At 44.0% G+C, this 24,546-nt stretch overlaps 1 protein-coding gene across 1 annotated transcript in view; it reads left to right on the forward strand.

The window, feature by feature from the left end:
* LRRK1 (leucine rich repeat kinase 1) overlaps positions 1-24,546 on the forward strand; it is a 76,900-nt gene that overhangs the window by 38,775 nt on the left and 13,579 nt on the right. Inside the window, exons 12-25 of the mRNA XM_009807808.2 lie at positions 3,174-3,303; positions 3,838-3,950; positions 4,792-5,006; positions 7,036-7,200; positions 9,300-9,472; positions 11,503-11,623; positions 11,878-12,037; positions 12,716-12,992; positions 16,008-16,179; positions 17,623-17,786; positions 19,020-19,159; positions 20,743-20,992; positions 22,434-22,600; positions 23,716-23,913. Of these exons, the coding sequence (XP_009806110.1) occupies positions 3,174-3,303; positions 3,838-3,950; positions 4,792-5,006; positions 7,036-7,200; positions 9,300-9,472; positions 11,503-11,623; positions 11,878-12,037; positions 12,716-12,992; positions 16,008-16,179; positions 17,623-17,786; positions 19,020-19,159; positions 20,743-20,992; positions 22,434-22,600; positions 23,716-23,913 (2,445 nt within the window). The remainder of the gene's footprint in view (positions 1-3,173; positions 3,304-3,837; positions 3,951-4,791; positions 5,007-7,035; positions 7,201-9,299; positions 9,473-11,502; positions 11,624-11,877; positions 12,038-12,715; positions 12,993-16,007; positions 16,180-17,622; positions 17,787-19,019; positions 19,160-20,742; positions 20,993-22,433; positions 22,601-23,715; positions 23,914-24,546) is intronic.

Raw genomic sequence — 24,546 nt, forward strand, 5'->3', positions numbered from 1 at the left:
AGCTGGTTGGGACCATCAATATAGAAAGATGAAGAATGAGAGAAACCTGTTTCTTTCACTGAGCTTTTGTTCTTTTCATGAAGGTTATTCTTTTTAGCCAGAGTACTAACTGGTGTGTTGAAGGGAAATTAACTAATAATTAGTCTTATTACTCTTAGGATTGTTTCTGTTGCTGAATTTGTGAATTGCATGTTTCCCCCTACCCCTGTCTCTGTGGTTTGCACCCGCAGTTTGGGGCAGAGCAGAAGAGATGTTCTGGATTAGTGCACGTGAAATCCCAGAGAGAACAAAGGAATATCTGAAGATATTTGCACTGCTTCCTGCTCTCTGTGGGATTCATCTGCATTTCTTTTTGTTTGTTTGTTTTATTTTAAAGCACTTGAGAGCTTTCTCATTCTCGGCTGCCTGAAGAATGGCTTGCTCTAAAGCATTCTTTGCAAATCACAGAGTGGAGTAGAGCTGGCGTCTTCGTGACGCACATCCAAGCAGCCCTCAGCTGCTCGTGGGAGGGAGAGGCCCTCCTGCAGCAAATACTTTCCTCAGTTCCCCTGAAAATTGTGCATGATCTCAGGTCAATGTGAATAGGTAAAATTGTAAGTGCACCAAGTACAGCCATAGGTGTAGGTTAGGACTGAAGGTCCTAACCTCCTGTCTGCTCATCTGGGAGGCAGAGGCTCTACCTGAACCTCCAGGCAAGGCTAATCCTACCTCATTTTTCTGTCTGTGGAAGTAGAGGCTGCTGTGCAGCAAGTCCTGTATCTGCACCCTAAGGAGGAGAAAGGGTAGGTCTGCATTGTTTTGCAAGTAGGAAATGGAAATAGAAATGCTGTGACATTGGTGAAATCCTGAACAGGGAAGAATTGGAAAAGGAGTCTGAGTCTGGCGAATCTGTGGAGTCTGACATATCCTCAGAGCTTCCCTGGGAAGTGCTACAGCAGCATTTCCCAATGGGGAGAGAAGGGCAGGGGCAGAGGGCAAAGGCAGCTAAAACCAGCTATAAAAGGGAATTGCTGTCCTAATGGAAATTTCTACATGCTGCAAACCCAGCATAACCCCCCTGCATAAAGGAAAAGAGGATGGACTCTGCATTAGTCCCATTTGAAAAGCCTTGGCACATAATACCCTGGTGCAACTTCGAGCTGCCTGAGGTTGCCTCAGGTTGCAGGAGGGCACGCAGTAGCCCACCTGGCTGGTGCCACAGTTGAGTAGCCACAGAGACAGAGCAAAGCCAGCTCATCTTCCTCTCTCTGTTCCTCTGCCAAGTATAGCTTGGTGAGACTAGAGGATGTGGCCAAGAATTTAAAGAACATCAAGAGAAAACAGAAGCTGGAATATATCAGCTGCTCACAGAAGTCTCCTAGCAAGGTGGGGGGCAGGTTTTCGTATGATTTTACCAACAAAGCTATTTACTTAAGTCTAGATTATTTAAAGAGAATAATTTATAGATGCTCACTATACTTGATTGATAAATCTCAGAATAACTTCTTGCACACGCATGTGGTGTTGGTGGCGTTTACTCATCCAAAAATATATTTTCAAGATGGGATTTGTTTTAATTTTTCTACAGTTCTTTAAAAGAAAATTTGAGCTTAAGCCAGAGAAATCATAAATAACTCATGAATAAATAATTACAATTCATAAACACCTCGAGCTTGCTTCCAATATAGTACACTCCTTTCTGCCTGGGACTCTTTGGTGAATTGAGAGTATTACTACTATTTTAGGTGTTTGCTCCTACGTGTCCAAGAGGGACTAAATCTGTCTGTGCCTAGGTGCGTACTGAAAAGGAACAATGAAAAGTTTTAAGTCCAGCGATGAGCCAGAAAGGAAGTGAATTGAATCCATGAATAAGCCTGCTGTTCTCCTAAAATAATCCCAAAGATGATTTTATATTTGAAAACTCAAAGGCGGACTGTGACACCCTGCCCACACCAGACAGTCCTGTCACATATATAAAACAACCCTGCAGACAGTGGGACTCTATCTTACTCCTTTTCTGATCATAGCTCAGGCTTGAAATGCTGTTAATATTAGAACTGGGGAATTTTCTCCTGAGAAAACCTCTTCCATTTTCTTCTTTCTTTTTCGGCTAAGTCTAGTTACAGTTCCTCAAGTCTTCTCTGTAGGGAAAGAAGATCTTGGTGGAAATGCAACTGTCCTATCCTTGAGGAAGGGTGTGTCTCACATCTCCGGGAGTTGCCTTTGTTGACCGTGGAGGCAGCAGATGGTGCTGGTTGTACTTTCCTAATCAGAGACTCAGAATCTGCTTGTCCCTGTGTGGCCTAGTTTTCCTTGACTTCAGGATGCTTCTTGGTAGATACATGTGACACTCTTAAGACAGCAACACAATTCATGGCAGCTTTTCATGCTGCTATCCCGGGAGTAATTTGTGGAGCGAAATGATGCTCTTTGGAACCAGCTGAATTTCCCTTTGTTTCAACCTCTCCAGCAGCAGCAACTCAGCCATGCAGTTGTTGCTATTATTGCTTGGGTTGCTCCCAAAATACACTAGTTGCTGCTCAGACATGTAGGAAGTCTGAAGTGCCCTGAGACTTTGCAGTCTAAAACAGAACAGAGGGGCAAATGTGAGCTGTGTTTTAGAGGCAACATAGGTTAGCAGTCTGTCAGCTGCAGTTTGGGTTTTCTTCTCTGTTGTTATTGACTTTGATTCACTATAAATTGCTCCGGGATGCAACGTGGGGGCCTGAACATAAATTCTGACTGGCTTCTGGCTTTTCTCAGACAACATGGAAAAAACATGTTGAGAACCACTTGCGCCCTTGGTATGCCCTTTCACTGCCAGCTCTTAGGCTGGAATAGGGGCAGTTCACAAGGTATTACCAGCTATACAACAGCAAGAGACATAATGCCACTTGTCCTCTGACCTGTAATCATCTTGGCAGGCCTGGAGTTCCTCCCTCAGCACCCCAGAAGTCCTGAAGACTGTCACCTTCAAACACGCGCATCACCATGATTTTAAAAAATTGAGATGTGAGCATTGATGTTTGATCACCATTGAAGGCCATTTGCTTTTCTGCTGTTGCTTCATGGTAGTTCCTGCCAAGGAACATGACCTCACGTCCTGCCTACAAAGTTAAGGTGAAGGCTCTTGGTTCAGAGCCTTGGTGCCTGTTATGTTTTAAAGGTGCAATTTGTTTCCTGTCTTGTTCCAGGTCCTTTTTTGGAGTTTCCAGCATTTCTGAGTGATTCTCTGGAAGTCCTTTATCTGAACGACAATCAGCTGGACTCTGTCCCGCAGTCCGTTTGCCTTCTGAAAGGTTTAACAGAACTTTATTTAGGAAAGTAAGTCCATGTCCTGAAAAAGCTATGCAGTATTATTTCCATGTTGTTTTAGTGACCAGTCTTCTGTGGAGCCCCACCCCAGCTGTCCAGTGCTTTTGAAGTCAAAAAGCTGGAAATAGTCAGCCCCTTGTTAGAACTGTGCCCATCATTTGCTTTAGATAAGGAGGAGGCCAGCCTTTTGAATTAGGGAAGATGATCTAATGCTTTGAACACAGGCTTGGGAATCTAATGTGCCTCTAGTTCATTCTGGCTTTTTGCTGTCGGCTTCCATAGTGTTAGAGTCAATAACTCATCATTTTTGCCCTTATTTCCTCAACTATCCAGTAAAGATGATTACACTTGTCTGCCTCAGAGGATAAATTGAGGTTATACATCAGTTTTAGGATGGAAATTACTATTAAAGTGCTGAGTAGTCTTATTAAAATGTTAATGGAAGATTTCTGCAAGGAGAGAATAGTGTAATCTGAGAGTCCATGAGAGCAGCTACTTACACACAAAGCCTGGTTGTTGGTAGATTTATTTGTTTTTGTACAGTAACCCTGGTATCCGAGAGCTTCCTCCAGAACTTGGACAGCTGGCTAATCTCTGGCAGCTGGATATCGAGGAACTAAATATCAGTAACGTTCCTGCAGAGATCAGAAAAGAGGGTAAGGCTGATCCTGTGTGTTCTTTATTAAATTGACTGAACATATAATGAAAATCACTTCCTTTTAATGGTCCTGAACAGGAACAGACTGTGCACCCAAGCCCTTGTTGCGGTTAACTGGAATGGCATAGGGAAACCTCCTATGCATATTTGCAAATTTGATAATCAGTGCTAAGCTCTGGCTATATGATCAATTTAAGATAGATCACATGTTAAAATGGTGACTTATAAATGCAATATTTCATTTGCAGTATGCATGCCAGATAAATTCCATGGCTCGCTTCCTGAATATTTTAGGGTATTTAGATGGTCTTTCTAAAGACTGAAGTATTTAGGATCAGCAGTCACAGTCACATTGAAGTGACTTTATTGTAGGTTTTTGGATCTATTACAATACTGTCTTCTTTTTTTGTGTGTTTTAATAAGAAAATCCTGTGGGAACAAAGTTATTAGGAATTATTCCTTCTCCAGCACACTGTTGAAGCCTAAATCTAATTTTAAATGGAAACATAAAAGTAGAAGGAAAAACTGAGTATTTTCCAATACTAAATTAGTATTTTATGTTTCCTTTGAGCTTCTGAAGCATACGAGCCACAGCATTTGTTTCTTCTTACAGTGCTCCATTGTAAAGTCTCAGAGCAGTGACCTTTTTCTGGGGTCTCTGTCTCAGGTTTGTCCACTAGAGGTTTCTTTGTTTATACTCTGCTTGTCTGAGCCCAGAGCGAAAATGCAGGGAAAATATTAATGCAGCAGATGTGTCTGCAGCAGTAGGTTTTGTGCAGTCCTGCTGTACAGTTGAAACTGCTAACCACAGATAAAGCTTGTTCACTTCCCCCCCATAGGCCCTAAAACAGTGCTGGCATACTTACGAGCACAGCTGCGCAAAGCAGAAAAGTGTAAGCTGATGAAGATGATCATCATCGGTCCTCCACGACAGGGAAAGTCGACACTGATTGAGATCCTACAGACAGGAAAAGTCCCTCAGATGATGCACAGCGATGCTACCATACGTACAACAAAATGGGAGCTCCCCAAGCCAGTGGGACACAAAGCAAAGGTGAAAAACAATCAAAGAGCCTTAACCCCAGTGGGATGTTTGAGCCCTGCAGTGTTCCTTTTGGGCTGAAATTGCCTGTCCTTTTACAAAGAACAGTTTCCATTACCTGTGAGCCAGACCTCACAAGTGAGGTGTTTTTAGACCCATCACAATTCCTCTGTTTCATTTCCAGTTGCTACTAGAGGACAGTTCTGTTTTTCTGAGCACTCAACTTTATCCTAAAGAGAGCGAGCCATGTGTAGACTGCCTAAATTCTGGCTCTCCCAGCTCGGGTGGTTTTGGACGCTGATTCTGAGAGAATGTTTTAAATCAGCTTCTCTAAAGCAGATTGTCCTTTCACTTGGGGCCAGAAAATGGGACATCAGTACCTAAAGCTGGACTCCCTTGATATCAGAACTGTCCTAGGTGGGGAAGGTGGGTGGAAGGTAGGATGCCTGACCTCTGGTATGATCCAGAGATGTAAGACATACCTTAAACACCAAAATCTCAGATGGCTCATTCAAGGAGTGTGTCAACCCATACTGAACTCATTTGGACAACATTGAATTCATTCAAGCATTTGTAGGTGGCCCTGCCCACTGCCTGCGTAGTAACACAGGGATTAGAGCATGCAGAATTGGTCCTGAGGTCTTGTCAGAGCTGAGGGTGTGCAAATGCATGGCTCTCCTTTCCCAGATGAAAGCCATGACCACCAGACTGTTTTGGAAGGGGTGGAGGAGCCTGCCGAGTTCAGCGAAGTGTGCCAGGCCAGAGACAGAAAGAAAAAGAGCAAGCACAGCCTGACTCTTTAAAGAGAAGACTTTGGTGGGAGAAGGGATTTGTGCATTTTGTGTTGAAGAGCAATTGAATAAAATAAAAACCTAGACAGCATCAGAGACCGGGAGGGGGATCAAGCTGCTGAACAGGCTTTTGTCCCTACCTCTCAATCTCTGTCTCTGCATACAAGCACCCGCAGCTGAATGTCTTTTGGATGAACAAAGCAGTCCTGGTGCTAGTTAGGGCTTGGTTTGAACAAAATGGAAGTTCTTCCAGCTGTTTCTGGGAGACTTCAAACTGGGACTATGCTAGGAGATCAGAGCCCTACTGAGATACTTAGCTCCTTGCTGAAATCTCATAGGGTAACTTGTCATGTGGGATCAGTTAGTGCTTGGACCTGGACCAGTAAACAGAGCCCACTCAGTGTTACATGATGCTCTTAGGATGGTGGCTGGAGCAGGGTTTGGTTTCCTGCTCAGTCACAGGCAGAGCCAAGTGATTTAGGGACAGAGCTTCCAAGGTATGTAGGTGCTCCCTATTGCAACTGGGAGCCTGAATACCATTTAAGCGGAGAGCCATGCTCCCTCTTAGTGCTGTTGTTGTGCTGCATGGAGGAATGGATGCTGAGATACTTGGAAGAGAGACAAAGCTAGAGAGGCCTCCATTCACACATTCCCCTGAAAATCAGTGAGTCTGATTTACAGTGGCTGTAATTCTGGCCCGTATGTGGTGTGACACACACATCAGAAGCCTCTGGGCAATGTGCAGGAGGTGTTTATGAAAGGCTTGAGAAGTTTCCCATCTCCTGAGCATCTATATTCTGTTTGGCTCAGTTAGGGCTGAGCTCAGTGGAAGTGATTTCAGCAGGGGGTTTCCTGTTCCCCATAGCAGTGGCAGATAAGCAGCTTCAACGGTCCTGTCGAGCATGGCACAGACAAGGATGAAACAGTTTCTATTCAAGATGCAGTGAAATACAGGGCTCAGAATGAGACCCTTGTTTGTACTGGAGAATCCACAGCATTAGCTGGAGATTTACCAGCATCAAGGGCACCTCTATCATTTTAGCAGCAAGTAATTAGTCTTGATTTCCTGTGGGGAAGTGGTAGCCATGCTTAACAATTGCTTGTTGATTTTTCTTTCCTGGAGGCACAATTAGGACATTGAAACCCTTCTTGTGTCATACATTATGCAGGCGTAGGTTTATACTTCAGCTATTATCTCCCTGTGATTTACTGCAACCGTTTGATTTGAACACTTCTCTTTGTCTAAGTAGGTTGATTCAGTGGAGTTCAATGTCTGGGATATCGGAGGCCCAGCAAGCATGTCTACAGTCAATCAGTGTTTCTTCACAGACAAAGCATTGTACATAGTGGTATGGAACTTGGCACTGGGGGAAGAAGCTGTGGCAAACTTACAGTTCTGGTTGCTGAACATTGAGGTAAGAAGTCACTGGTCGACTCCAGAGTATCTATTTATCAAGTAGTAGCTCAGCACACAGATATATGATATTACAGATTCTTTTTGGTCTGCTTTTAAAAACTCTGCAAGCTATGAATTTTGCATAGCTTTTGGAATTAATTTTCCATTATGCTGTAGGCGTATTGCTATATTTAATGGTTTAAATTTATCATTTGCTTTGTTCTCCCTTACACACATCAGAGAACGAAACAAAAGCTGATTTATAAACCCTTGCTAAGTAAGGCTGAACATACTTATTTTGGAATTAGTGTTTGACCACACTGTGCTCTGAGGGGGGTGTGAAGCATTTGCTTTCTTGTGTGGGTTAGACACACATTAGTCTTGAGGTTATATTTTTAACACTTTAGATTCAGGTAAGCTAGAGAGTATCTCCCAGAGAGCTCTCAGCTGAGACTCAGAGCTGCAGTGAATTAATTGGTGTTGATTGATTTTTACAATACCATGTTCATAATTTTTTGTAAATGTTTATTATTTGATATCTGTCTTAACATTGCATACACAAAAAAGGGCTCTAAGCTAGTACCTCTCAAAAAAGAAACATCTTGACATTACAAAAATATTAGCTTGGTCAGCAGCAATCAAAAATCCAAACTAGGTAACAAAGCCAAAAGCATAATGATGATATTTCAAAAATTTATGATGTGCCTTTGTCCTTAATACATCCCAGCAAGCACATAGTAGCATCAGAAAAGATACAGAGAAAGATGGACATGATGGTTAAAAGTATGGAAAAGTTTCTGAGTGCGCAGCAATTAAATAGATTAGGCCTCTTCATATTGGGAAAGAGGCAAATGAGGAGGGCTGCATGTAGACTTAACCAGGGATAATGAGAAAACTACAACGGAGTCTTTGTTCATGATCTTTTACAATGAAGAATTAGGAGAGATGAAATGAAATAATGAGATGGTAGCTTTGAAACAAACAATAGGAAGTATCCTAAACACAAATAGCTAACCTGTGGAATTTATTGGAACTACAATGTACTGTGGGTGTCAGAAGTTGAAAAAACAGACTGGTGGAAGAAAAATCCATCAAGTGCTGTTAATTCAGATATACCGTCTCATGCTCAGGAAGTTGGTGAGCTGCAGGCTACTGGATACTGGGAGAACACGCCAGGGAAAATCTCTATATATGCTTACCCTGTACCTATACTTTTCATTAGCCTCCAGGCAGAATATTGGGCCAAGTGGGCCCGTTGGTCTGAGCTGGTACAGCCATCACTCCTGTGTCTGCACAGGGTTCGAATTTGGTGTCATTCAGGTTTGAGATTTCAGTGGGCATCACAAGAGAGAAATGGATGGACTGCAAATAAGCATATATTTCTGCATCTGAATTTTCTTCTGTGGTCAAAGTCATTTGGATCAGCAGGCTGATCCCTGCTTAAGCCTGTGCAATCCCATTGTATTCGGCAGTGTGTACCCTGAAATCAGGATACGTTCCAGTCCTGTAATAGAATCAAGGAAGGACTGGAAGAAACCATGAGATCATCTAATCCGTTCCTTTGCACTGATTCAGGATTAAGTAGATTCAGACATTTCTAGCAGTTTGTCTCACCTCTCCATATACCTCCAGTGAAAAAGTTTGTATAACTTCCCTAGGTAACCATTCTGGAGTGTAACTGGCCTTTTGCAGGATATCAAAGCTAGATCTTCTAGCTACAGGTTAAGCTATGCTCTTCTAGCTACAGGTTAAGCTAACTTCTTTTCCTTCATCTGGGCAGACATAGTTCCCATCATTTAGCTGACTCGTAACAACTTAATACCACATGGCAACTCCCTTTATGTTAAGCCCTGATGTAATAAACCCAAACTGACAGTTTCCTGCTCTGCAGTAGCAGCAGATGATTAAGCCATATTCTGCAGGAGGACTTCCGTAATACCCAGATCACTTGTTGCTGTTGTCAAGCTGCCATGACAGGTTGCCTCTATTTCATATATATGTTCCATTTTACTAATGTATATGACTACCCCCTCTTAAATATTATACTTTTCACATGTCCTCACTGAATTTACCACGATGGAATCTGGATGAGATCATTGTCAGTGTTTTCCCTTACAGGCCAAAGCTCCAAATTCAGCGGTGTTAGTGGTAGGAACACACCTTGATTTAATTGAAACTAAATTCCGCGTTGAGCGGATAGCAACTCTGAGGGCGTATGTCTTGGCTCTCTGTCGGTCTCCCTCTGGATCCAGAGCAACCGGCTTCCCAGATATCACGTTCAAGCACCTACAGTAAGTACTTGTGCCTTTATGAAGCTCAGTCACTCTATTTTATGTCACTTTAAACAATTTTGTAATACTTGATCTCCTTGGCAACGGAACGGATTTAAAGATTCGTCAGCATTGCATTTCATCTATTTTTGACTGAGATAATGTGGTATAATCAGAGAGAAGTTCAATGTTACTCAGGGGTCTGATCATGGGTCTGAGAGCTGGAAGCTCCAAAGTCATGACCTTGGCCAGCCTGTTTTAATGCTTGTGCTCCACTCAGTTTTCTCACCATTAAATGGTGATACAGTTTATTAGTCACAAGGAGAGAAGGTACAGATTGAGTAATTAATGCTGCAAAGCTTGACTGCATGACTGTTACAGGGTGGGTGCTGTGGGGCTTGTTAAGGGGAGGCTGCATGGGAACCTCTTGCTACCTGATGCAAGAACGCAGCTCATGTGGCAGTGTTGGCAGGGCAAGGAGCGCATCAGCCCCCTGAGCCCCTGGCAGTCCAAACCTGTGCCATCTGAGTTCACCAGGTGTGATAAAGGAGGGGTGGGGCTGTCTGGAAGATCGGTGTCAGTCAGGCCATTGAGTCTGATGCCGCTCCCTCCCTTTGGCTGACGGAGAATGCCCTTGGGGAGAGGAGGCTTCTCTGGCTGGGAAAGAAGCTGGTCTGTCAGCCAAGGGAGTGCAAAGCATGGCGGGGAGCGGAAGTGTGGATGCAGCAGGCTGGCACCAAACAGTGTGAAATCACCAAAGCCTGGGGCAAGAGCAGGTGGCGGCTGGCAAGTAAAGAAGAGCACTGCAATGTCCCCAGCGCTTTTCATCTGCTGCCTGGCAAAGTCATCAGGAGACCTCCCACGCTCTGTTCTGCAGACGCAAGTGCTGCGTCGGGCATCCCAGCTGTCTCTTTCCTGGTAGGAGGAGTACCAGGGACCCAGTGTGAGGCACAGAGACTCACAGTGAGAAAGAGAAAGCCTTGTGCTTCGGTCTCCTCAAGCTTCTTTTCCCATCACCACGAAGCATCCTACCATGATCTCAATCATTCTTTCTCAAGGGGACTGTCTTTCACCCTGCCCCACATCCGGCACGTTCCCCTTCTTCACACTGTCCTTTCCCCCTGCATTTCCTTCCAGTTAGAGCTGTGCCTGATTTCCTACCTCCTTCCTCCCGTGCCTCTCCTTCACACCCCATTGACCACCTGGATGGGGCTTCTCTGAGCAGTGCTCCGGGCAGCTGGAGGAGTGTGAGGAGTGTGTGGTGAAAGCCTTGTGTGGGTGAGCCCAGGGTGCTTTTGTCAGTGGTAGTCCTTCAGCATCCCAGTGAGTGCACGCTTCCCAGTGCCACTGATGGCTGAGGTTTAAGATAAAGTATATTGCTTTAGAAAAGGATTTTCTGTCTGCCACAAGAACATGTGTGGGATCAGTTAGAAAGACCCTTTGCTGTGGAAAGTGGAAGAGAACAGTTCTTAACCCAGCCCACAAAAAGGCCAAAAATAATAGGAGCTGGAGAGAGCAGGTTTTTGGCTGTTAAAGAGATGACGAAGGCCAGCTTTTAGGATCTAAGCATCAATTCCCAGATCACAGGATCCAGCTGAGCAAGGGCCAGAATGAGGGTGGGAAAAGGTGTCTGGTAGTCATCACCGTGCCTCTTTGATCTGAGGCGGGGAGAACTGGACTCGTCTCCAGCGATTGCCAAAGCACAGTGTTTTCCTCCTTTGTGCAGTCCCTTCCAGGATGTGTGCAGCACCGAAGGGAAAAAAGGTGATGACTTTGGTCAGTCTACCAGGGAAGTCCCCAGAGATCATGGGGCATAGGGGACAGAAGAGCAGTGCACAGTGAATGAAGCCGGCAGAGCAGAGGTTGACCTAATATATCCTTTCCAGGCTTCTTTGTATTTTTCTCCAAAGCTAAAAATGCTCACTGACAGCCTTCCTCCCATTCATCTGACACAGGAAATTTAAAGTCTCTGATAAGAGAAAGTGAGCCTGGAAAGGAAGACAGTGTGCTGATAAGGTTTGATAATCTTCACCCTTGCATGTCTTTTGCAGTGAGCTCTCATGTAAGACTCTGGAAGGCCTCGATGGACTCCGACAACTGATTTTTCACGTCACTTGCAACATGAAGGACGTCGGCAGCTCAATTTGCTCACAGAAACTTGCAGGGAGATTGGTGAGAACTGTGCTTTCTAGTGGTGATCCTTACCAAAGTGGGCCTTTTTTGGGCTTGGTTTTTGATTCGGAGGTGAACTTCAGGAGTTACTGCTGATGCCGGAGGCATGTGAAGTATATAAGATGGCTATCTGGCTTTGGGAAAAGACAGCACTCTAAGATCCCTGTAAAGGGGAGATGACTTAGCCAGTTCATCTCCAGCAGAGTGATTGCTGTCTGATATTGATCCTGCTATTTTTCTTGTGTGGCTTGCAGATACCAAGAAGTTACCTTAGTCTTCAAGAAGCTGTTCTTGCAGAACAGCATAGAAGAAGTCAGAATGATGATGTACAGTATTTGACAGACAGACAAATAGAACTGATCATTGAGCAAACCCCTGGAAATGATATCAAAGACTATGAAGACTTGCAAACTGGTAGGTCAGAGCAGACCAGTAATTTCTTGGAAATCAATATGTGTGACCAATTTAAATGTTCCATGAATAATAAAGGGGGGGGGGGGGGGGGAACAGATGAAAAGCCCACCAGATAATTGCTGTGCAAAAAAAACAGTTACAAAGTGCTCTGCACCTGTGTAGAGGTCACTTTGGAAACTGGTGAGATATAAAATTAGTAATGGGGCTTTGGGGAGAGGGCTGGGAAGTTTCTAGGATGGTCTAAGGCTATTGAATTACTTTTTTTTTTTTTTTACAAGCTTTGTCTGATTTTATTTCTGCTCTGTGAAGAATGAGGGTTGCCATAGTTTCAAGGCTGTCTTCTCTGTAGGGCCGCAGTCCTGTGATCTTTACGGAGGCCTTGCTCTGCAGGAGCCAGGGAGAGCCCTTCCCTGTGAGGATGGCAGGAGGAGGGTAAAGGGGAGATGCGATGGGAACATAAATACTGACTGTAAAGTGGTGAGATGGGGGTTTTACAAATGGAGTGCCAGATAGCAGCACTGCACAGATAAATGATATTCTCTTGGCTTGGCTACATGATGGCTGTATCTGGTATGCATAAAACTGCACAGACTGCCTTATAATCTTACTCATCTGCACTGTGGCTTCCTAATGCTGGTCTGTTGATAATCTACAATTCTTCATTTTTATTTTTTGCAGCAATTAATTTTCTCATAGAAACGGGTACACTACTGCACTTCCCAGACACAAGCCACGGCCTGAGAAATCTCTATTTCCTTGACCCCGTCTGGCTCTCGGAGTGTCTGCAGAGGATTTTCAACATCAAGAGCTCCAGGTCTGTAGCTAAGAATGGAGTCATCAGAGCAGAGGATCTCAGGATGCTGCTGGTTGGGACAGGCTTCACTGAACAAACCGAAGAGCAGTACTTCCAGTTCTTGGCCAAGTTTGAAATTGCACTGCCCGTGGCTAATAACAGGTATGTTGATAATTAGAGAGGCTTAGCCAGGCTGGAGAAAAATGGCCATTTAATCAGTGGATATTAACAAGTTTTGTCACTATAAGCAGTTGTCTTGACAAGGATCTTGCGATGAGAAAATATTGGAGTGCATTAAACAGTGTAATGGAAGGCACCCATCCATTTGGGCTGTATTTCCTGGCATGAGCGTCCTTTGGTCCAAACAAGCTAGTTTGAAAACTTCCCAAAGCAGGTCTTTGTCCACTCGGTGCATTGAGGCTGGTGGCAGGCTCAGCCACCAGCGCGCAGGGGCAGTGACACCGCCAGGGATGTGGGGATGAGCAGGTGGAAGCTGTAAGCGTTCAGCCGGCACAGCTGCAGCTGAGAGAGGATGTGAGGCTCGTGGCTGCCGGGCCTGAAATATAGATGGGCTGGAGTCATCTGTTTCCAGTGAAGGATCCTCACTCCAGAGTATGGCAGAAAACTTTGCGTAATCAATAATTATGTCAGTCCTGAAAGTAATCGTATTTTATTTCCAGTGAAATCAGGAAAGTGTAGCTTTGGTAGCAATGTGATTTTCTTAATTTTTTAGCCTCAATAGGTGTTGATCAATAGTTTTTCTAGAAATGGTCTTGGAAACCTCAGTCTCTTTAAATGTTAATGAGTCCTCCTCCCCCCTGCCCCCCAATCTCTTTTCCTCTGGGCAGAGTTCCCTGCTATTTTTCTCTCTCCCATCTGCTTGGCGACAGCCTGTTGTTGCGTTAACGGTGAAACCATAGTTGTATTGCACTTTTGATGTGGCATTTGCATTTCACTTCCTTGCCCTTCCAGGACAGCATGGCTGCATCGCCCTGAGCCTCTCGGGAGCTCTGAATGCCAGCACAAGTGCAGCATTCTCTGTGCTGTCATTATGCCTGTCACTTATCCAGTCCCGGATGCCAACAAATTTTCTCAGGCTTAACACAGATAAAGCAGCAATGTTTCTGCTTAGTCCAAAATGCCTTTTAGACTCCTTGTCACTATCTGCCATTTTTCTCCAAGGCAATTACATTGTCTGTGCCTCGGGAACAAGGAAACTGCTTTTTCATGTCCTGCCCAATCTTTTTTAGAGCGATCCAAGCCACATTAGCAGAATATCCTTCGCACTGATGGGCTGTAGCTATAGCAGGTTGGATTAATTTAATGTACTAGCCAGACACAGAGCAGTTATTTGTTACTGTGCTTCTGCAATTATTGTCTAGATTGCCAGATAGAGTTTCTGTGCAGTCAGTAGAGAAAGCAGCTGCCAGTTTCTGTTCTGAAAGGGTGGATGGGGGCATGTTTCACATATTTTCAAAATTTGCATTGGCTGTTGTTCAAGAGCATTGAATCACCATCTGTATTATAATCCACTATATAGTTGTGGTCCAGAAGGGCCTCACTGGCCTTCTTATATTCCTAGACCCTTTCTTGGATGTGCTGAGGAAAATTTATTGGCTGTTATACAATGCATCCACTACCTTTATAGAGAAAAAACTTTTAGTTTGATGCACTCCACTTTTCTGCCTAAGGTACACGTAATTTAGCTTTGTTCTGCTTGTTAAAACAGGGTTGAAAGTATGACCATTCTTATTGTAATTTATAAATGAAGAGAAATTTCTATCAGTTTTACATTCCAAAGATGTTTCATGGAACAGATAATTCAGTCATGTAAAATGCCATCAGATGTTATGGTTTGTGACATATGGAGAGAGCTGTTGTCTAGTGATGGCTGTTTTTTCTGAGCTGGTATTTCAGGTTTTACAGCCTACTGCAGCTGCTACAGAGAAAACATTGATAGGCTTAAAGCATTGGATTTGGACCCAGCATTAGTTCTAGTTGTGCGTCTAGTCCCTGCCACTTATTTTCTTCAAGTCCCTTGGCCATTTGCCTCATTGCTGTCATTATGCCCGTCAATGATGAGGCCCAGATGCCGACACATTTTCTCAGGCTCAACACTGATAAAACAGCAGTGTTTCTGCTTATAAGCAAATAAGATTTTTGATCGTATAGGCATCTTAGAATGTATTTGGTACAGAAGAGTATCACTGTCAAGGGATTTATTGGCAGGTATTGAAAGCCATAAGCTCATAGTTTTCAAAACAGTTCTAGTCTTCCAAAAGGTTTGGCTTCCCAAATACTAAAGATCAGGACAATTGAATATTCTGTGCTTACTGAGAGATCTGAAAATAATTTGAAAAATTTGTGGTCCTCTACACCAGCGTAGCTCTGTTTCTTCTGACTGGTCAGACTCAGATAGCAGTGACTCTCCTCCACACTTGGGCAACGAACCTAATAACCTGATTGCAGGAGGAGACTGAGCAAGACCAGTGATATCTCTGCTGGCATCAGTCTGGCAAAGTGAGCTTTTGCCCTTGGAGTTCGTCAGGGATGTGGTAGGGAGTCCATCAGCTGCAGTATGGTACAGCAGGAAACCCTGTCATGTTGACCCATAAGATGCTTTCATTCTGGGACTGGGGATGAGAGCCAGAGCAGTCCAGTCCCTGCAGCCTATAACTACCTCATTGCCACCTCCCCGCAACACCTCCTCTCCCCACCTTCTGGGCTTACTGAAGTTGAGCTGCTCTAGGTGGTTTTTGCATTTATCTGCTGTTCCACAAAGGAGCACAGCTGTAATTCTCTGCTTACTACCAGGGCCGAGTAGTAAAGATACCAAAAAATGAGTCCCAACACCACAGCTGTTCTAATGACTCTTATATTTTAATGCATTTAATTTGTGATTACACAAATGTCCTGCTCATTACATCAATTTTAGCCCTGTCCAATAGCCCTGGCTGAATTATGTAATGTCTGTTTTGCCTCTGCTTGCTTCCAGAGTGTAAATGAATTTCTCCATGTATTGCTGCAGCACCTTTAGTCTAAAAGCTTTTTTATATGCAGTAGGCTGTGCCATTAAAAATCTCTTTGGAGACTGAATTGCCTTATTATCCAGTAACAATGTACTCACTGTTATAAGCTGTAGCTAAAATTTGAGCTGTTGAATTTGATGTGTTTCAGCTACCTCCTCCCTCATCTGCTTCCTACCAAGCCAGCACTAGATATCCACGGGCTCTGCCACCAGACCACAAACACAGTCCAAAGGGTCTTCAAGATGAGTTTTGTCCCAGTTGGCTTTTGGCAAAGATTCATAGCCCGAATGTTAATTAGCCTGGCAGAGATGGACCTCCAGGTAGGTTGCTGTGTCTCTCTGCACGCAAAAGACGACAGCTAAAGTTGTTGTTTAATATAAGTGTAAGTGGGTGTCTCTTCACATCCAGCTTGCTTCAGTCACAGACTTCAATAACATTATTTGAGTAAATAGGGAGACATGAGACTCTGCAATCAAAATCTGATTCTGTTTTCACAGTAGGTGTCATTTAGAACAACAAATTGGCACTGGGGAAGAAAGCCTGCATTCTCCACAGCCTCTTTATAAGATGATCCCCTGGAAGGTCTCAGTACCTCCAGCATCTTCCAATTACAAGTAATTGGAGTTCTGCCTGTGGCTCTTGTCCATGACCATTCCACTGGGCCAGATTCTGCTCACGTTGTTTGCCAGTGGAGATCTGGAATAGCTCCACTAAAGTCAGCTATCTGAATCTATATGGGTTTAAATGAGAAGAAAATTACAGAACTGTTGCCTTAATGAGATAATGAGTGCAAGCAGGCACCCTATTAGTGCAAGTGGTATGCATATCATTACAGTAGTGTTTGTAAGGTTCTGAAAGCTAAGTGAACTTTGATGTTGTTACAGGCATATTTTTGCAGCAGCCTATATCTGAAAATGTAGCCCTGCTGGAAACCATAATAAATACCTGCAAAATATTTTTAGTACTACTGTGGTATCTTCTTAACAGCTATCCATTTAAACTGTGTTCTGTCATTGATGTACAGAACATGGAAAACATGATGCCTGTTTTTGGAAGGTGCTCTGTGTTCCAGGCTTCTCAAACTGTGTAATAACTTTACCTGTTTTAACGGGCTGTCTTGGCAACCCCTTGCTTACATCCTCATGGGCACTACATAACCCCAGAGTAGCTTTGCTAGGGACCTCATCCAGTCCTCGCTGAAGTGAATGGAAAGGAGCTCAGGCATCAGACCCGCCTGCAGACAAATAAGCGTTGGAGCAATGAGTACAGTGGAGTTCTGCAGATTAAGTTTTTGGTTTTAAAACAAAAATATATTTTGCTGTCAGTGCTGGTTTGAAGTGTATTGGAGAAAAGCCATCTTCCTCCCACTGAAACAGGTGGAAAAGTTAACTGTCTACATTGAGGGCAGACTTAATCATTCACTAGAGCATTTAGCTCTTCTTTAGGTTTATAAGACTTTGCAAATGCAGAATTCATATAACAAATGTCACAGTTATAGAATTAACTTTGTTCACTGACATGAAATTGTTCCTTTTTGAGTGGCATGAAAAATACTTCCATTGCTGCAAAACCAACTTCTACTGCGTGTATTTTCATTCCATCGCAAAAATTTTTTTATGAGCACAAGTCGCTCTTTAATGGAAAAGGTATGATAGCACCTGAGAAGGCCAAAAAAAGAAGTCACCTTATTGCTCAATTAAAACAACATCCTTATGAGAAATTTCAATAATATAATGATTTTCGTGCTTTTCTGCTTGTTTCAGCTTTTTGAAAACAAGAAGAACACCAAGACGAGAAACAAAAAGGTGACCATCTACAGCTTCACAGGCACCCAAAGGAACCGCTGCAGCACGTTCCGAGTCAAAAGGACTCACACTGTTTACTGGCAGGAAGGTCTGTTCGTTACCTTTGATGGAGGCTATCTTAGGTAATTTGTGTTCGTAATGCAGCATGTGTGACAGGGGACTAATAGAGTGTATGAAACACATCATCTGAATGGAGATGAATGGGCCTGACTCATGCTATATGCTCACTCATCAGTAGAAGAGGAGGCTCTTCTAATAGACATAACTCATCTGGTAACAACTGGTGACAAAAATGATGAATAACCGATTGTTTGGCAGTTCTGAGTATATCAACCTTATGTGCTATTGCAGCCACAAATTTAAAGAGGCCTGAAAACAGAAAGCGATATTCAGAGCAGAACGCTTTGCCAGTGTAAAATCATGCATTTTCACATGCAAAGATTTCCTTACGTCAATGAGTTTTTTCCACTGAATCCTAAAACTTCACCACTGTGTGGCAGTAATCCAGATCAATGGAGGTACTTCTGCTCTATCAGACTGCGTGCAACAGGGACTATGACTAACTGGTTTAAGCTGGCCAAGGCAGAGTGTCTGCTGGCTGCAATCCTGGAGAAAACCTGCTGTCCATGTTCTTTCACAAATGCAGAGAGTAGGCAGCCACTTAAGACTTCCACCTTTGTAGTACCTGCAGATGCACTTGCTCTTCCAGTCCCTGGCAAGATAGGGAGGAACCAATGGTGCTGTTGCATGGTTGGAGACCAGAAGGGCACAGTGACTTTCCTGAGTTCATCTAGGCAGTCTGCAGCTGAGTAGTGACTTGGACCCAGACGTTGCAGATCACAGGCTGGAATCCTTAATTCTGGACCATGGTGGTGGTCGTACTGTTATCTCCCCATGTAATTCAGGGAGTTACAGAACTCAGGTCTTTGTATTGAAGCTTTTTTTATTTTTCTGTGGGAATCGCACAAAAATTGTTACGTCCATAAACTTTTCCAAACCATTTTTGGAAGTAGTATTATTATCATAATGATCATTATTATTACTATTATTAGGCCACTGGAGTTTTATTACTGATTTTTAAAACTCTTAACCCTCCATCATTCTGTATGGGGCATTTCTGTCAAAACTCTTCATCATACTCAGATGGAGAGTTTTCTCTGTGTCTAACCTTCTGTAGCATTTACCCATTGTGAGTAACTGGCATTTCTGTGCAAGAATTCTAGATTGCTTTTTATTTTGATTACTTATGAACTACGTGTTATTATGTAACTCAGGTTTCCCGCGAGAAAGAAAGTTTGTTGACCCTGATACTTCACAAAAGCTTCATGCAGCTGTCTTTTGGCTTTCTTACACAGTGTCGAGTCTTCTGATGTGAACTGGAAAAAGAAAAAAAGTGGTGGAATTAAAATCATTTGCCAGTCAGAAGTGAGAGACTTTTCAGCAATGGCGTTCATCACAGATCATGTCAACTCTTTGATAGACCAGTGGTTTCCTGGTAAGAGAACTACTGTAATTTTCTGTGCAGTATTATGTCTTTTTAACAGAAGGTTCTTTGACAGAGCTCTCCAGGTGCACAATATTGTGTGTTAATTGAAGACCCCTCAGACTCTGACAATCTCAAGCCCATAAAGTTTGAGAAAAGCTGATAACTTGCAGACAGATCAAGATTATTTGCCAGCACACCTTGGTCTAGACATTGTGTCTTTCAGTCCGTCGGTCACAGTAAGCACAGGTGAAACGTTACTGTTCAAACAGGACCTGCTTCCGCAGGAGTTCAAGACACTCTTCCAGTGCTCATAGCAGGGACAGGATTTGGCCCAAACTACTTGGCACTGTCCCTTGATGGCAGAACTCATTTTGGCATCAACTGGGATCAGCATTTGCCCACCATTTCTAACACCCTATAATATTTATAAAGTTGTGATGTGGGAGGCATGAGTGAATATGATACCAAGGACTCTATGCCAAGGTAACTTCCTTGACTCCTGCAGCTGTTTTTCCTGTGATCAGCACAGATCCCGCTGTTACCCAGCGGGCTGTTTGCAACCCCAATACACTTTGTTTAAAACCAAAACAAAATCTGAAGTGTTCTTTGTCGTCCCACACTGGTCTAGAAAACAGTGCCAAAATCTCTTAATTGGAGGCTCTCTGGAGGAAACAGTTGTGCACTCTCACATATTCATGTTCAGCATGTTATGAAGATAAAAGAAGATTTTATTTGCCTTTGGGTTAAAATAATGATAACGTTAATCACTGAAGCTTGAGAACAGTAATGACATCAAAGGCTACGGCCTGCATTCACCCTTGCCTAATTGTAGGCATTTAACGGAGCTTGTCACCACAAAATCCCTCTGTAGTTAGTGGGAAAGGTGTGAACCTCTCAAAGGTTTAGTCTTGGTAGAATCCACGTTTCCCCTGGAGGGACTGAAAACATTGCCCATGAGGGAGCCCACAGGGACCGTGTTTCTAACTTGGGTGCTGCAGGTGAGTGCTTACTCATAGCCTGCACCTGAAGCACTCAGCCTGAGCACAGCAAGCTGTGCCTCCCAGTCCACTCCCATTCCCGTTCCCATGCCTGCTTTCTGCCTGAAGCTGTCTGGCAGCTTGCAAAGCAGATGTGGCTGGGGCTCCTGGGCAGCCTCACAGCTGCCATTCTTCTACTGCACAGTCATGCCCTTTAGCATACGCAGTGATCCCTGTATGCAGTTCACACGGAGACAGCCAGCAAGTAGGAGGTTTTCTCCAAGGCTTTATTCATATACTACTAGTTTCTACTGGTTCTGAATGTATTTTCTTCGCAAGCTTGGGCGTTATCTGTGACCAAAGCAGAGTAGCTGTTAAGTTATGTCAACAGTCCTGTCTCCTCAGTACTGTCCCTGCTATCTGTGTATACTTTGCAAAAAGCTATTTACTTATTCCCGTCAATACACTGCAGTAAACTGTTGCTTTCATGAGTGTGACCACTTTCAGCCAGTGGATCTAGGTAGTGACTGTAGACATTTGAATGCACTAGGAGCTGTTTTTCTTTCTCAGTTTGTGTGGGTTATGTTGTTTTCTGTTTGCTTGCTTGCTCTGAAGCACTCACAGCCACCGAGAGTGATGGCACGTTGCTGATGGAGCAGTATGTGCCCTGCCACATCTGTGCAGCTTCCAAGCCAGAGGAGAATGAGTGTGGTGAGAAGGCGGAGGATGCACAGTACTTTAATATGGAGGACTGTGTCCTGACTGCCATTGAACTGGACTATATCACATGTCCTAACCACCCTGACATCCCCGTTTCTCTCCAAGAGCTGGTCCCAGAGCTTTTCATGACCGATTTTCCTGCCAGGTAATGTTATTTGATAGCCTTTGGTTAAGTTTCAGTATACCTATGTAATTCGGTTGGATTTTTTTCCTGAGTCATCTCTGCTAGAGGAACATACTGACCACAGGAAGCAAATTCATCTGCTCTCAATCCCTACTCTGGCAATTCATCCTAAGCTGCACTCCTGGAGGTCAGCACACTTGCTTAAACAATTGCTGTGTGCTGACCCAAGTCATCACTTCGGGGGGTCCTTTGAAATCACTATGGTACAATGTGAAAGTCCCTTTTTAAAGCCACAGCTGTCCTGCATTGCCCAGTACTCTGGCCAGAGCTTTCTGTAGTTGGAGTCTTTCTGGGATCCCAGAAAGGACATTTTAATATGGCAAAACCAAAAGAAAGTGCTGCTGCATCACAAGATTGGCACTGAAATCACCTTTAGTTTTGAAGAGCCTGTAGGTGAGTGAATTTATATAGACACCACTAAAGAATTCACATTGAAACAAGGCTCCTGCTCAGCTGAGGGCTGTTGGATCTATTGTAGTAGTGTGGCAGTCCTGAACAGCTTGAAACAGCTCTTCCCTACCCATAGCAGCACTGCCAAATCTTTAAGCTGCTTAACTGCATTCCCAGATGGGTTCAGTCCTATACCCCTTATTAATTAGTGTGTAGTGCAAGAGCCCTTCTGACAGCAGGCAGGACAGGAGACCAACGTCTCTTTCGGTTCACACTCTCTCAGACCTTTCTGTGCCCGATGCAGAGCCGTGAGACCTCTAGACCACACTGTGTCCTGTTGACTGCTGTCGGAGCTTTCTGTGCTCCCCCCGGCCCCTGTTCCTTTCTTGGGGTCATTTTACTGGGCAAACACCCCATCGGCTCCTCACGACAGCCTTCCTCGCAGTACTATCTCCTAGAGATTTATTTGACGGGTGCGAGGCGAGTGGAGATGTTTGAAGTGTGAACAGCTGTAAAAGTAGTCTCTGGGAGAGTGGGGAAATGATGAATTGCAGCCTGGGAACAGTAAGCTGATTTGAATAATCAGGTTTCAGAGTGTGGGGCTGTTCATAAACATCCTGTCCTGCCTCAGCAGAGAAAAGAGGAACAGGAGGTAAATGAAGCAAAAAAATCATTAATACAGATAAATGGTACAAATGTCTGTACCTGTGTCATCTGCTTGGAAAAGGAGCTTATGTGCTTTCCAGATCGGTTTGATTCTTGTGGGATAAATTAGTGAAAAGCCTTTTCTGCTTATTTGCCCAGGTTACTTTTTTTTGAGAGAAGTCTGTTGTAAAACACGAGCCAGCATAGAGTACATTGAGATGACCAAGGTAGTTTAGGTGATCCAGTCCTCTCAGCTGATAAGACAAGAACCTATTAGGGATTTGTGAAAATGGAAATCACATTAAAAACATGAATTTACACTGTCTTTGAAACTTTTAATTAAAAAGCCCCAATCTCTTTTTGGCAGACTGTTCCTGGAAAATAGCAAACTGGAATGCAGTGAAAATGAAAATAACGTTCTTGGCCAGGGTGGAAGTGGGACCGTTATATATCGGGCACGATACCAAGGAAAACCAGTGGCTGTGAAAAGATTTCAGATTAAAAAATGCCAGGGTTCTCCCACTTCAGCTGCAGGTACAGTACACAGAATTGGTGTCGGGAATCGGCTCTTGCAGTCTCTGATCCCAAGCTAAGACTAAAGAGCCTTCGCTCTCCGAAGTGCTGGCAGCACCTGTTTAAATACAGCTTTGAAATATATAGCAAAATTGATGTGTTTCCATGGAGGAGGAGGATGCATCTTAAAGAGTCCTTCACGAAAGCACTTGTAGCGATGAAGGTCATTGGCACTGCAGGAAGCTTCTCTCCTGCAGGTCAATGTGTGGACTCACAGGGTGCCAAGGCAGAGCCCTTGATTGGGGTGGGAGGCAGGATTTAATCTCCTGTTCCCAAGCTATTTGGCAGTAAGAAGTGTGGATTTGCATGGGTTTGCACTAAGGACTTGTGGGTCTCCACCTTTGAATAACTCTTTTACTCCATCTGTGCCAGTAGCTACAGAAAGCAAATTGGAAACCCTTCTCAGCCTGCCAGCTCCTCCAGGCAGGGACAGGCTCTCGTACTGCACAGGCTGTCTGTCAAGCCCAGGTTTCCAGCAGAGCCTCAGTCCATGGACAAAGGAAAGTGGAAAGTGCCTCACTTTCCTCATTTTTGTCAGGAAAGGAGGCAGTGAACCCCTGAGCGGTAGAGGAGGCCAACTGCTGTCCCAGTGACAAATAACCTTTGGAAAGACCAGACCTACCTGAGCAGCCTGTGGTGTCCCATGGCAGAAAGACAATTACTGTGAAGGGTCCCTCTTCTGGCAGGGCAGCCAGGAAAGAATAGGGAAGACTTCCACCAAAGGGTCTGCAATGTGCTATTCACACCCAGAGAGTCCCTGCTTTAAAAAGCACAGCATGAGTTTTCCAAAATCACCCAGATGATACATGACAACAGTGTGTGCCAGGCGCACTCAAGGTTGGTGTCAAAGGACCAAGGGAGCACTTGCTTCATGAGGCATATATCCTGATTATAGCCAGGATGTCTGTTAGTGGCTCATGCACCAACATGAGGATGCAACTTAAAGCCCTGCTGTTGGCATAACCCCACAGGCTGCCTTCCTCCTGCAGCATTTGCTCAGTGATTAGCACCTTCCAAAGAGTTTCTGACTTGGTTTCTCAGCTGGAGAGTGAGACGGGGTTTGTGTGTCTTGCCAGATACGATGCTGAAACATCTGAGAGCCATGGATGCCATGAAGAACTTCTCCGAGTTTCGCCAGGAGGCCAGCATGCTCCACTCGCTGCAACACCCCTGCATTGTCTCCCTCATTGGCATCATCATCCATCCTCTCTGCTTTGCCCTGGAGCTGGCCCCTCTGGGCAGCCTCACCACTGTATTGTCTGAAAACTCCAAAGGTAGAAACAGGGTCTCCCTCCTGGGAGAGCTCACTCTCTCAGTCACGGTAGTGACAAATGATCAACAACATTTAAATTACTGCTTGATTTACTGAAGGGGATTTTTTTCCAGACTAGGGGAAGTGGGAGGGATGGAACTGCTCTTAAACTGTGCCTTTGGGAACCTAGTAAAAATTGATGCTCCGGATTTTCATAACTACTTTGGAACCTGGATTTTCGATTTCTCTGCAAATTAATAAGAAGTGCATCTCACTTCAGTGCTGCATGGGTAATGTTGTGTTCTTCCTCCTGCAGATGGGTGTCTGGCACTCTAAATTCTCTCGTAATTATTTGTATTTCTGTCGCTGTCAAATGAACGACAGTAATTCCAAGATAGGTTGAGGCCATCTGACCCTCCTGGCACCTTGGCTTTGTGTCAACTTTCAGTCAAACACTAATTTTCACCAGAAGATTTAGGGGTCTAGAAGTGAAAGGGTTTAAAAAAACAATCTAATAGAACTGTCAGACGTGTATAGTAACATGAACAGTGTCATTTCAAATCATGGCATTGAGTGATGTTTTAAAACGTTGTTTGTTATTGCTCTGGAGTTTAAAAGAGGAAGAGAAAGGGGAAAAAAAAAAAAAAGCAGTTAC

Source organism: Gavia stellata, chromosome 13 (genome assembly GCF_030936135.1).
Source record: "Gavia stellata isolate bGavSte3 chromosome 13, bGavSte3.hap2, whole genome shotgun sequence".
Lineage (NCBI taxonomy): Eukaryota > Metazoa > Chordata > Aves > Gaviiformes > Gaviidae > Gavia > Gavia stellata.